General features: G+C 52.1%; 2 protein-coding genes across 5 annotated transcripts; both read left to right on the top strand.

Annotated features, from left to right (window-relative positions):
- The first annotated feature begins 842 nt into the window (after positions 1 to 842).
- Ciao2b (cytosolic iron-sulfur assembly component 2B) lies at positions 843 to 8,463 on the top strand. 3 transcript variants are annotated; one of them, XR_013089222.1, is made up of 6 exons: positions 843 to 1,021; positions 1,179 to 1,256; positions 1,525 to 1,650; positions 2,494 to 2,539; positions 4,522 to 4,609; positions 6,484 to 8,463. XR_013089222.1 is itself a non-coding variant. In XM_076838958.1 (5 exons), the coding sequence occupies exons 1-5, from the start codon at positions 875 to 877 to the stop codon at positions 4,545 to 4,547; spliced, it is 423 nt and encodes a 140-aa protein (XP_076695073.1). In that variant the 5' UTR covers positions 843 to 874; the 3' UTR covers positions 4,548 to 8,463. The 3 variants fall into 3 exon arrangements, 2 of the variants coding, with proteins under 2 accessions (XP_076695073.1, XP_076695072.1); XM_076838958.1 differs by having other exon boundaries at positions 4,522 to 8,463; XM_076838957.1 differs by lacking the exons at positions 4,522 to 4,609; positions 6,484 to 8,463 and adding an exon at positions 3,109 to 3,343.
- Positions 8,464 to 8,581: 118 nt separating this feature from the next.
- On the top strand, positions 8,582 to 11,873 carry Rrad (RRAD, Ras related glycolysis inhibitor and calcium channel regulator). Of its 2 annotated transcripts, none has more exons than XM_076838560.1 (5): positions 8,582 to 8,747; positions 8,952 to 9,343; positions 10,018 to 10,091; positions 10,222 to 10,426; positions 11,244 to 11,873. In XM_076838560.1, exons 2-5 carry the CDS (start codon positions 8,974 to 8,976, stop codon positions 11,519 to 11,521), a joined length of 927 nt encoding a protein of 308 aa, XP_076694675.1. In that variant the 5' UTR covers positions 8,582 to 8,747; positions 8,952 to 8,973; the 3' UTR covers positions 11,522 to 11,873. The 2 variants fall into 2 exon arrangements, with proteins under 2 accessions (XP_076694675.1, XP_076694674.1); XM_076838559.1 differs by having other exon boundaries at positions 8,582 to 8,755.
- Positions 11,874 to 12,460: the final 587 nt, after the last annotated feature.

Genomic DNA, 12,460 nt, shown 5'->3' with positions numbered 1-12,460 from the left:
ATTGGTTCCGCTTCGTGGTCTGAGGGGTCTGCACAGGCCCCTCCCTATTCAATCATGGCTCATCTTTTGAAATGCACACGTGAATGTGCACTTCTCATTGACCTCCCCATCAGCAGGGCTTTCACTCTCCCCACTCCACGGAAGATCGATTTCAATGCCCCTTATCCACCTGAGAAACATTTAACATTAAAGAGTGCCTGCTGGTCCCAGCTTTTGGAACCCGGCAGGTCAATCCCAGGTCCGATTCTGCGGGGGAGGCAGGTTCATCACTGGAAGATTCTGAAACCCCGAGAACACTGCCAGGATAGAGAGAGCTAGCCTGGGCACGGGAGTGCCCGCCCAGCCGGACATCCCGGAGGAAAACTGGTGCGGGGCTCAACCTCAGCTGTCAGTGCCCTCCGACAACTGGGCCGTGGCCTCCGCGTTCCAGCTCCCAACCGGCTCGCAGTGTCCAGCGTCGCCAGGTCCCTTCTCAGCCCGTTTGCGATAACTGTCAAGTTATTTCCTGGTCCGAGTAACCAGTACGCCAAACCTAGTTCTTAGCTAGACAGCGGCTCCTGTAATCCCGAGGCTGAGGCAGAGGATAGCAAACTTGAGGCCAGCCTGGGCAACTTAGCTATACCCTGTTTAAAAATAAAATATAAAAAGGGATGTAGCTCAGTGGTGGAGTACCCCTGGGATCAACTCCCAGAATCGAGGATAAGAGGCGAGCGGCGGAGCAGCCAACAGTTCTCTGAGACCCGGGGCTGAGAACCCGCAGCGCCGCTTGTCCCTCGCGTGACCCCGTAAAGACGCCCCGCCCTCTTCCCGTTCCCAGGAAGTGCGCCAGTAGGAGCGGAAGAGCTTACTGACTCCGGTCGACAGCGGTTCCGGCATGGTGGGCGGCGGCAGCGGAGTGGGCGGTAGCCTCCTGGAGAACGCTAACCCCCTCATCTATGAGCGCTCTGGGGAGCGGCCGGTGACGGCGGGCGAGGAAGACGAGCAGGTTCCCGACAGCATCGACGCGCGGGAGATCTTTGATATCCGCCGCTGCTGGGCGCGGGCGGGTTTGGGGGTCTTGGGGCAGGCGGAGAAGTGATGTCCAGCAGCGGATAGAGGAATATTCTGGCCAGGTATTCCTGGCGGAGGGTTCTGAGTGGCCAAAAACACACAAGTCCGTTTTCCTTCACTTGACACATCTTATTCGCTCCATCAATGACCCGGAGCATCCACTGACACTAGAGGAATTGAACGTAGTAGAGCAAGTTCGGGTTCAGGTGAGTCACTCCCAGTGTCAGAGGGGAGCAACTTGTTCGGGAGAGTCAGAAAGGCTCCTCTGTACATCAGGGAATGGCTTTCAGCTTAGGGACATTTAGGGGTATATTTGGGAGGAGGATTGTCTTGCCTGTTTTTACAGATGTTGAAACTGAAGCCCATAAAGTATAGGTGACTTGTCCAAAGCAACAAACCAAGAAGAGGGCCTCTGTCCATACCAACAAACCAAGGGTATGGCCATGATCCTTGACATCTCCCCACCACTGCCAGGTTAGCGACCCCGAGAGCACAGTGGCAGTGGCCTTCACGCCCACCATTCCACACTGCAGCATGGCCACCCTGATTGGCTTGTCCATCAAAGTCAAGCTTCTGCGTTCACTTCCCCAGCGTTTCAAGGTCAGTTCATTTTGAGACTTGAGGGTGAAATGTCTTGGTCTGCTACTGGGGAAAAAGAAAAGGGAGAGAATGAACTTGAAGAGAACATCAGAGTGGAGTCTGGAAGGATCCCAACTAGTTGAGAACTGAAAGGAAACTTTCTAACTTGATATGACAAAAATTAAAAATTGTGATCTGGTGCCAGGCATGGTGAAGCATGCCTATAATCCCAGTGACTTAGGAGACTGAGGCAGGGGAATTGCAAGTTCAAGGCCAGCCTCAGCAACTTAGTGAGACCCTGCTCAAAAGAAAAATAACAAGGGCTGGGGATGTGCTTCATGGTTTTTCAAAAATTGTGATCTAGAAAGTGCAGAAAGTAGTGAGGAGTGTGGCAGAAGGGATATAAGGAGCTGCACATGAATTTGGATTAAGGATGGGGCACAGACATTTATTTATGTATGTATGTATGTATGTATGTCCTGGGGATTGAACCTAGAAGTGCATTACCACTGAGCCACATCCCCAGTTCTTTTTAGTTTTATTTTGAGACAGGATCTCACTAAGCTGGGGAGGCTGACCTCAAACTTGGAATCATCCTGCCTCAGGCTCCCAAGTCTTTGGGATTACAGGCATATGCCATCATGCCCAGCTTAGGCAGGCCTTTAAATTAACAGTTGTTGATCAGTTCTTTGGGTAGAGTTGGAGTGGTTGTGGATTGGTTAGAGGTGTAATGGAAGGGCCAGAACCCAGGGGTGGATTGGGAGGAAGGCTCAGTTGGAGGTGGTGCCTGAGGGTTTTGTTGAAGGGGCAGAAGGGGGACTGATGGGTGGGTACCCACTCAGGCTCAGGTTATCTCCTTTCCAGATGGATGTGCACATCACACCAGGGACCCATGCCTCGGAGCATGCAGGTAAATGTGGGCTGGGGGTGAGGATGGTGTGCCAGGGCTCTAAGCTGTCAGAAGCTTCTCTCACCACAGAGGTTTATAGGCCAACATTGGGGGTGGGGGACTGAGTGAGGGAAATTGCCAGATTTTTTTCAGTGAAGGTGGTGACCCAGACCAAAGCTGGCCTGACTCGAGTCTCCTGCTTACCATATACTTCCCTCCTGCACTCCTCAAGCATGTAAGATCAGTGTGTCAGGCTTCAGCAATATTGGAGGTAGACATGAGCAGCCAAGTGAGAAGGGTCCTAAAGAAGGCAGGATAGGTGTCAACTCAGGTTATTGGGGTACCCTAATCAAGGATTCTGGGAAGGATGGGACAGAAGAGCCTTACTGGTGGGGACATACTGTTCTAAAGCTCAGAGGTGGACTGGCTGGTAGCCTGGTCAGAGCTTGGCTTTGTGTGTGTGAGAGAGAGAAACTGGGGATTGAACTCAGGACTTTGTATATGCTAGGCAAGTGCTCTACCACTGAGTTATATCCCCAGCTCAGAGAGCATGGCTTTGATTCTGCCTTTCTCACTCCTCCCCGACCCAGTGAACAAACAGCTTGCAGATAAGGAGCGAGTTGCAGCTGCCCTAGAGAACACTCACCTGCTGGAGGTTGTGAATCAGTGCCTGTCAGCCCGCTCCTGAGCCTGACTTTGGCCCTCAGCCTGCACACCAGTGTCCTGGCCTCAGCTTCACCCAAGGCTTATGGCTTGTTTTCTTGAATCATAGATGATGAGAAACTAACATTTTGCATTTTGTAATAAACCCTTAATTTATATTCATTTCCCATCATGCCTTAGCATCTTTCATCTTGGCGGAGTCACTTGGGATTTGGGAGAGGGTAGTTATAATGGGTGCCTATGTAGGGCGGATCAAAGATTTGTGGTTCTTTACTTGTTTTTAAAATCTCTCCCAGTGTTTTGATTAGGGACTAAAGTTAAAATTATACAAAAAAAAACTGAAAGAGTAATATGTGAATATACCTTTATATCAAACACCATCAGAAAAATCAAAAAGATAAAATAGAATAAACTGCCTTACCATAACCACATCCAGTTTTTGAAGAATATTAGATAATATGAAGACTGAGAGTTCTAATCTGTGTGTTAATTTCTCAATAAGTCATAGTTAATCACAAAAAAAAACACCATCAGTAGATCCAACAATTGTTGACCTGTTATAACACTGGCCTTATTTATATGTGTGCATATAAATATAAGTATATTTGAGAGTAATTTACAGAGACATGACCTTTCATTTTGACATCTATATAAGATAAACCTGTGTAGTCACAGCACTTTTTTTTTTTTCTTTGCAGTACTGGGAATTGAACCCAGGGGCACTTTACCAGAGCTACATCCCCAGCCCTTTTATTTTGAGACAGAGTCTCACTAAGTTGCTTATGGCCTTGCTAAGTTGCTTAGGTCCTCACTAAGCTGTTGAGGATGGCCTCAAACTTGCAATTCTCCTACCTCAGCTTGCTGAGGTTACAGGTGTGCACAATCATGCCCAGCAGTTATAGTACTTTTGATTGGTCAAGAACTGAGCAATAAGAAAAAAAAGAAGAAGAACTGAGCAATTGGTGCTGGGGTTGTATCTCAGTGGTGGAGCCCTTGCCTAGCACACATGTGGCACTGGGTTCAATCCTCAGCACCACATAAAAAATATTGTGTCCATATGCTAAGGCATAAGAGGAGGTCTTCATGTTGTTGAGGGTGTACCCTCCAGGGAGGATAGTGGACACCCTCTCTTACTCTCTTTTGCTTCCTGGCCATGAGGTGAGAGGCTTTGCTCTGTCACACAAACAGTGTTCTGCCTCACCACGGGTCCAAAGCAACAGCCAACAAATAAGGGACTGAAATCTCCAAAACTATGAGCCAAGATAAACCTGTCCTCTTATAAGTTTGTGATAATAGCTTGTCCAGCTGATGGTGATGCTCAATCTTGTTTCCTCATCAAGGCAGTGACATCAGCTTTCTCTGCTGAAAGAATCCTGAGGAACCCTTTCTATCAGTCCTCCCAGAGATGTATGACACCCCAGGTGTTGGGTAAGAAGGGGAGCTCAACCCCATGAAATGATGTTTCAGTTCTGGGGCCTCCACCTCCACCTCCCCCTGGCTCTGGGTCCTAAGTGCACTTGGTTACTTGGAGAGACCTCAGGCTTAGATACTAGCTCTGCCAGTTAGGAGTTCTTTCCCAGGGCTCCCTGCCTTGGGATTCTCTGGCACAGTTTCTTTCTCTGAGGATAAATGGGAACACACCATAGCCGCTGGGGCTCAGAAGTGATTATGGGCTGAGACCTAAAGAAGCCTCAAAAGGAAACCTGGGCACTTGGTAAATCTGTTCTTGAGCACCACCGACAACCTTAAGCCTGTCCTAAGAGTGGGCATTGGACCAAGGGCTTTACACTTACAGTCTAGTTGGATAGTTCTCCATCTAACCCTGTGTAATGGTTGCTTTTCTTATCCCCAATTTGCAGATAAGGAAATGGGCTTAATAAAAAATTCCTTCTAAGACTTCCAACTAGGAAATAAAGGAGAACCTGAGCAGCCTGATAGGTACTGCTTAGATGACAGGGAACACTGTTGCCTCTAGAGAAGGGCTTAGGCCTACCTGAGACCCCCAACTCCTATCATCATCACAATCAGTTTTTAGGAGTACTATTGTCACCCAGGGACCAAGGAGAGGCTCTGAATGTGGCTGCCTAAGATCAGAGAGGTGAAGTCCTCAGCCATTGCTCAGTTTTGTTTGGTTTTTACCTGTGATGTAGCGACAGTCATGGCAGTACTTAGGACTGCTCTGTGGAAATTTAAAGTGGCTCTGGGCCTATCTCAGATGACCTTCCAGACATCAGATCCCCTATTTCACAGATGAAGAAGCTGAGTGCTCTCAAGAGGAAGGGTGATATACCAGGTGATCAGATTCTAGCAGTTTTCCCAAGCTGTAGGCCTTACCACATGCAAACCTCTGCCCTGATACCCCCAATTGTCTGAGGTGGCCATGGTGTCTATGTGCAGCTGAAAGTGGGACTCACAGGGAAGGCAGGTGTTGCTGAGTCATTCTGCTGGCCTTCCTGACAGCCAGGCCTTGGTGGGTGAGGGATACCAAGCTGCCCATGCCATATCTGGCATTTCATATAGTCCCCTGGACAGTCTTGACTCATCTGTGCCTAGCCCCTGGCTGCCTGCAGGGCACCATCTGTGCACACTAGGCCAATGCCAAAGGAACTTTCTGGAACACCAGCTGATGTGTGAGGACCTGGGGTGTGGTGGAAGGTGGTGGAGTTTAAGGTTTTTTGATACCCTCTGCCAGGTGTATCTGGCTCTGTGTTTCTGGCCACGACCCCTCAGGCCTTGGTTACCATATTTTTTAAATGGGAATAATCAATCATAGCTAAATGAGATTGTCCCAGGGGTTAGATGACACACATGAACATATGTAGCTATATTTCCATTCATAATCCTGCCTCCCTGAACAACCACCTGGCATACAGTAGATACTTATTGTAGGTTAATGGAATGAATGAATGGATGGAGTCTTAAAACAGAGCAGAGGCCCTGGAGCACTGGGTTGAGGAGTGAGAAAGGGTGGGGACACTGTAACTAAGTTCCCTTTGCAACATTTTGTTACCTGAAGAAAGGGGAGAGCATGAGACCCTATAAAGGGGAATGCTATTTGCATTATTCCTGAGATCTCTGCCCCTTTCCTGGGCAGATCACCATCCTAGAGAGAATGGTGCAGCAGCAAGAGAGTGCCAACAGATTAACTCAACCTGCCCCATCCAACCAAGAGTAATAAAAATAGAAGTGTTCTTTCTGAGATATTACCCTGTGCCAGACGTGAGCCAGCTACCTTACCTCTGTAGTTCATGTTATTTATCTGAGAAAAATCCCCAAGAACACATTATCCTTGGTCTATACAGGAGAAAACTGAGTCTCAGCCATGATAAATGGACAGAGGTAAACAGCAAAGGACAGAGGATCCTAGGCCTGGCTCCAACCTCAATTCTGAACAGGCAGGGATGTCTCAAGGTCATGTCCTAGGGCCCCTGGCCATACCTAGGCTCGTGATGAGTGTCTCTGGCCTGTTGGGGCAGCTGCCAGAATGCCTGGGGTCTGAGTAGCCCTGTGTGGATGTGGTTCCCTTGGCAATGAAGACACACAGCTGAGGTCAAGAGCTCAGATTACCAGAGGGGAAAGCCAGCAGTGTTTCCCTGCATGGCCCCTGCTGGGAAGGGCTGTAGCTACCACCTCCTCCTCTCCACACACCCCCCCGCCCATCCCCCTCACCCATCCACTTCTGCCAGACACTTCCAGGCACCTATGGGCTCTTTCCAGCCACACTGTGTATGTGTTACAGGTGGCAGGGGTGGGGGGAGGCATCACAAGCAGCTATCCAGGATTCCTGATGGGAAGTGGTGTATAGCTCTTGAGACTTCTGTCCTCTGATGAGAGGCTGGACTCATGGCTCCCTCTTCGCACTGGACTTTGTCCAGGAAGCCAAAGTCAGCGTGGGGCTACCCAGGCCTCTGAAATTCCTTCCTATGGACAGGCCTCCCCTTAGCCCAGCTCTTACCTACTTTTGGGAACTCAGGAATAAGAGGGCCCTGCATGAACCTGCTAACCTTACTTAGCCAGGCCCTCCTCAATTCAATGCCTTCTTAAATGTTGCCAAGGAAACTGACACAGCAGCCAGAGAGCCTGGCCCAGGTCTCCATGACAACCTGCGAGAGCCCACTAGGTTTCATCCATGATGTCACCTGAGTCACAGATGGGTACTCTCCACCCCCACGACACTCAAACGTCACAATCCAACGTCAGAGTCTGATAGCAAGCTCCTGTCACAGCCTGTCTACCCCCAACCCTCATGCACCCCAGAGATGAGCAAGGTGGGGGGAATAGGTCATGATGCCCGATTTATATAGCTGGGCACCCTAAGACTAGGAGAAGGGCAAGAGTCAGTAGGCTGGAGGCAGAGCCAGGACTAGACACTCTGTCCCCCATTGCCTCTCCTTCCCTCTGTGCCCCAGCCACCACCCTAGATCTGAGGAAAGGTGTGAACTCTGGACAATGATGGCACCAATGGGTGGTTAAGACATTCCCCATCTCTTGCCCCTATTCTGCATCTATGCCCCTCCTGGGCCTGGGGGTGCTAAACAGCAGGCTCAGCCTGAGGCTATGAAACTGGCAAAGCTTGAAGACTCTAAAGTGGCTGGCCTCTGCCTGAATTTCCTTAGCTCTGGCAACTTTCAGGCCAGGAGCAGAATGACCAGGGAGGGCCAGGAGGAGGACTGATATTTTTAGCAGAGTTGCTGGCAGCTGTTTGGCAGGTGCCAGGAGGTGGGGTGGGGACTGAGTTCAACTTTTCCCTTCTCTGGGCCTGTGTTTCCTCCTCAGGATTAGAGCATCTGCATCTGCTTGGTGCTGCCAGAGGGTCCCCCTGGTCTCTCCCCCAGAAGCCCTCTAAGGGCCTCCAGGGGTTTATGAGTGATAACCACCCTCACCCTGAAGGGCAGACTTCTTAGGGTGAATCTCCAATATCCCAGAACAGAGAAGAGAATAGGACTTGGTGTTGAGGTTAGAAGCAGGGATTTAGTTTGGTATCTGGGCCTGTGGGGAGTGGGTATCATAGGCGGAGAAGGTGAATCTCTGTCCAGTCCACAACTAGTCTACTTGCTTGGGCAACAGGCCAGGACTAGGAGAGGGAAGGGAGAATTCACTCTTAAAGGGCCAGACCTAATTCTTCCCCAGAGGGGAGCTACTGCTTGACTGGTCCAGTTTACCGCTGCCTGCCTCCCTCTCACACCCCCCAATCGCTTCCTCCTTCCTCCTCCCACCCTCTCACACAACCTGCCCCGCCCCTGATGAGTGGGAGTGTGTGTGTGTGTGTGTGTGTGTGTGTGTGTTGGGGTGGGGGTGAGGTCCCAGGGGGAGGGTGGGGGATTCCCGGGCCGAACACGTCAGCCCCCACAGCAGCGTGGACGGGGGCGGAGGGGGCGGGCGGGGGCTTAAATAGGCGGCTCCGGAGCCCAGACCAGCAGGAGCTGAAGAGAGCAGAGGCGGCAGAGGCTGCGGCATCAGCAAGGGTCCAAGTGGCTGAACCCTGGTCTGCGAGTGGATTGAATCTTAGACTCAGCGGGCTGTATCTGTATTGGAGCCCGGATCCTGGTCCTGACCCTGTCTGTGTGTGAGTGGGTGAGTGCCCTGGCAGAGCCGGGTGGGCCGCACCGTCTGGGTTGGGGATGGATAGGCCAGGCCCTGCGGGATCACAGGTTAGGACTCAAGGACCCTAGTGCCTGGGAGTAGGTGGCGGCAGATCCGAGCATCTTGCCTGACTCCGCATCCCGCCTTCCCTGCGGCTTACACTGATATCCCGGTTCCCGTCCCCCAGACCCCAGACGGCGTTGGACGCGATGACTCTGAACCGCGGTGGCAACGGAGCTGGTGGGAGCCGCGGTGGGGTCCGGGAGCGCGAGCGCCGTCGGGGCAGCACCCCCTGGGGCCCGGCGCCTCCGCTTCACCGCCGTAGCATGCCTGTGGACGAGCGAGACCTGCAGGCGGCGCTGTCTCCTGGCGCCCTGGTAGCTGCTGCGACTGGAACCGGGCCCCAGGATCGGAGGCTGGACTGGCCAGAGGGCTCTTCCGACTCGCTCAGCTCAGGGGGCAGCAGTTCAGACGACAGCGTTTACAAGGTGCTGCTGCTAGGGGCTCCAGGCGTGGGCAAGAGTGCTCTGGCGCGTATCTTCGGTGGTGTAGAGGACGGGCCTGAAGCAGAGTCTGCAGGTGAGGTGATGCTACTGTTCAGGGGAGGGGAGATTCCCCCTGGTGCGGGAATGGGATGAGGTTGGGGGGCTGTGAGGCCGGAGACCTGGACTAGAAACAGTAAATACCATGGACTTCTAAAGGCAGTTTCAAAATCAGCCCTACCTATTTCAGAGTCTACTTTCCTATTTCAAGATGCAGAGACTTAAGGAAGAAAGGACTCCACCCCCATCCCCACCCCACATGTCAGACCTTGGTAGGAAAGAAATGCCCAAAATAGAAGACCCAGGGCTTGGATGTGACTACTGTGTGGGGCAGGACATCCCTCCCTGCCAAGGCTGGCAGGAATACAAGCAGAGGGAGTTCTAGGAGAAGAGCCCTGGATGGCCAAGGCTGGACCCCGGGGGTATGACAGTCACTATTCTACAGGCACTGTGATCAGAGCCACCATGGGGACAGACAGCAGGAGGGCAGGGAGCATTCAAGACTTTACTAGCCTAGAGGGATGTAGATGGAGGTCAGGCACACCATGCTGTCCATCCCCCAGCTCCTAGCTCTTATTTTTGTTGCTCATAGTGGAGAGGAGGGTTGGAGGGTTCTGGGGAAGAGCAGGGAGGATGTGGCCACTACAAGAAACAAGGAAATGGGGGCTTTTGACAGCCAACAAGTAACCTGGCTACTTGTCTCCTGCCTAGGGCACACTTATGATCGCTCCATCATGGTAGACGGAGAAGAGGCATCACTCATGGTCTATGACATTTGGGAGCAGGTAAGATTTAGACTGGAACCCGTGGCAGGAGTGGGAAGTTGAGCTGGGGTAGGGTCCTGCTGGAAATGACAGGTTCACGTCAGGGGCATGAAGACTGTTGGGTTGATGTGTGTGGGTGTGTGTTCTTTAGGATGGTGGCTGCTGGCTGCCTGGCCACTGCATGGCCATGGGGGATGCATATGTCATCGTGTACTCAATAACTGATAAGGGCAGCTTTGAGAAGGCCTCAGAACTTCGGGTCCAGCTGCGACGGGCACGGCAGACAGACGATGTGCCCATCATCCTTGTGGGCAACAAGAGTGACCTGGTGCGCTCTCGTGAGGTCTCCGTGGATGGTAAGCAGGCAGAGGGTCAGGAAAGGGAGGGAGATCCTGGCTGGACTGTGGTCCAGTTAGTCTTGGCTCAGCTTGAATCCCTGGGGGGTCATCAGTGGCTAAAAATATTCAGGAAGACAACTTAGGGAAAAGGAAGGGAGAGAGAGTTTTTGCCCCCACTGTCCTCCACAGGGCTCCCAATGGCTCAAGAGGCCTGGGAAAAGAGTCACATCTGCTAGGGGAAGTAAGGCACCATGGGGCCCTACTCTCCTGCCCCACTGACCCTGACCTGACAGAGAGTGATCAGGTAGAAGAGAGTTCAGGGAACCAGACAAGAAGGTAAGAGTCTGGTTGCAGGCTGAGACCAATCTCAGAGTAAGCTTGGCCCTTCCTTCTCAGTCTCAGTATTCTCCTCTGTGGCCTCCATCACTGAGAACCACAGAGGAACCCAGCAGTGACTTGCACCACCCTCCAAGTCTACCACCCAAGTCTACTGGGTCATTCATCATAATATGGCATCAAAGCTGTCCAAAATAGTTCTTATTTTCTTGGTTGACTACTGAGGTACTTCCCTTTAAACATCAGACTTCAAATAAATGAATGAATGAATTTCTTTTGTGGGCTACCATTTTGGGGGCTCCTTAAATGTAGGCACATCCTGCCTGTGGGGTAACCCTGCAGTGCCCTGGACCCTCAGAACAGGAGTTCTAAGGAAGACCCAGGCCTCCCCTTTCCCCTTACCTGGGAATTCTTGTGTGGGAGCTGCCAGGGGTGGTCAGGGTTTGAATGCTGTTCCCTACCCTTTGTTTACTGGTACATGCTTATCCCCACCACCTAGAGGGCCGGGCCTGCGCTGTGGTCTTTGACTGCAAGTTCATCGAGACATCAGCAGCACTACACCACAATGTCCAGGCACTGTTTGAGGGTGTTGTGCGCCAGATACGCCTGCGCAGGGACAGCAAAGAGGCCAATGCACGACGGCAAGCTGGAACCCGGCGGCGGGAGAGCCTTGGCAAGAAGGCAAAACGCTTCCTGGGCCGCATTGTAGCACGCAACAGCCGCAAGATGGCCTTTCGTGCCAAGTCCAAGTCCTGCCATGACCTCTCAGTTCTCTGAGACCCTGCAGGCTCTCACTGAGGTGGGCAGATGGATAGGTTGGTGGGCTGGCCCAGCCAACCGCCACTGGTACCTCAGGGCTAGCTCACTTTCGACACCCTGTGGAGCTGCCAGCTGGGCATCCACCATGGGTCATGGACAGAAGGACCGTGCTGCCCAGGGAGGCAGTTCCCAGTGGCTGGTGAGGGCTGGGCCCACAGATGTGCATGTGCAGGCCCACGTATATACCAAGCAGCAACCTGAGCCCAGCCAGACCCATGTGAGGGGACAGGACCCTGCCTTTCTTCTTTGTGCGTGCCTTGGAAGGAGGCTGTACAGTGCAGTTGCTATTGTTTACATGGAGATTTTTGTAATAAAGACTTATTTCCTGACATGTCAGGGCTGTGAACTGTGTTTCCTCCTATCTGGGGGCTTCTGGAACAGGAAGGTATCTGAAGTTGAGAGATAGGAACTTCTTGCCCTACTCTGGTGTGCGGCCTTGATAGTTCTCATGTTTGGGCCTGCATATAGCCAGATGGACTGAGGAAGCAGGTCCAGGCAAGGCAAGGTTGGGAGTGTCCAAGGAGCAGGAGGAGACACAAACCCCTCCCAGCCTCTGTTGTCCAGATCTATCTCTGCACTGGGGCCTGGTATTGCCTGGCTGATTGTGGGTCTTATCACCCCACTATATATAAAAGGAAACATTGCCTGAGAGAACACGCCTTCCCCTGGGCTTCACTGCCTGACAAGAACCCTGGGTCTGGCTCTACACCAGGTATTTCTACCCTGTTCCCTCCTGAGGTGCCGGGAATCCACTGAGCTGCAGATGGAGGGAGGGAAACTTCAGTGACTTGGGTGGCAGAAGGGTGGATGGTTTGTAAGAGTGGGAATGAGGAAGGTATACCTGAGCATTCTTGGCTCCAGGTGGCTCCTTCATCTCCTGTGCTGAGGTTGGGTTAC

Source organism: Callospermophilus lateralis, chromosome 18 (assembly GCF_048772815.1).
Source record: "Callospermophilus lateralis isolate mCalLat2 chromosome 18, mCalLat2.hap1, whole genome shotgun sequence".
Classification (NCBI taxonomy): domain Eukaryota; kingdom Metazoa; phylum Chordata; class Mammalia; order Rodentia; family Sciuridae; genus Callospermophilus; species Callospermophilus lateralis.
The sequence above is the reverse complement of the archived record's forward strand: the minus strand, read 5'-3'. Positions and strand labels throughout refer to the sequence as shown.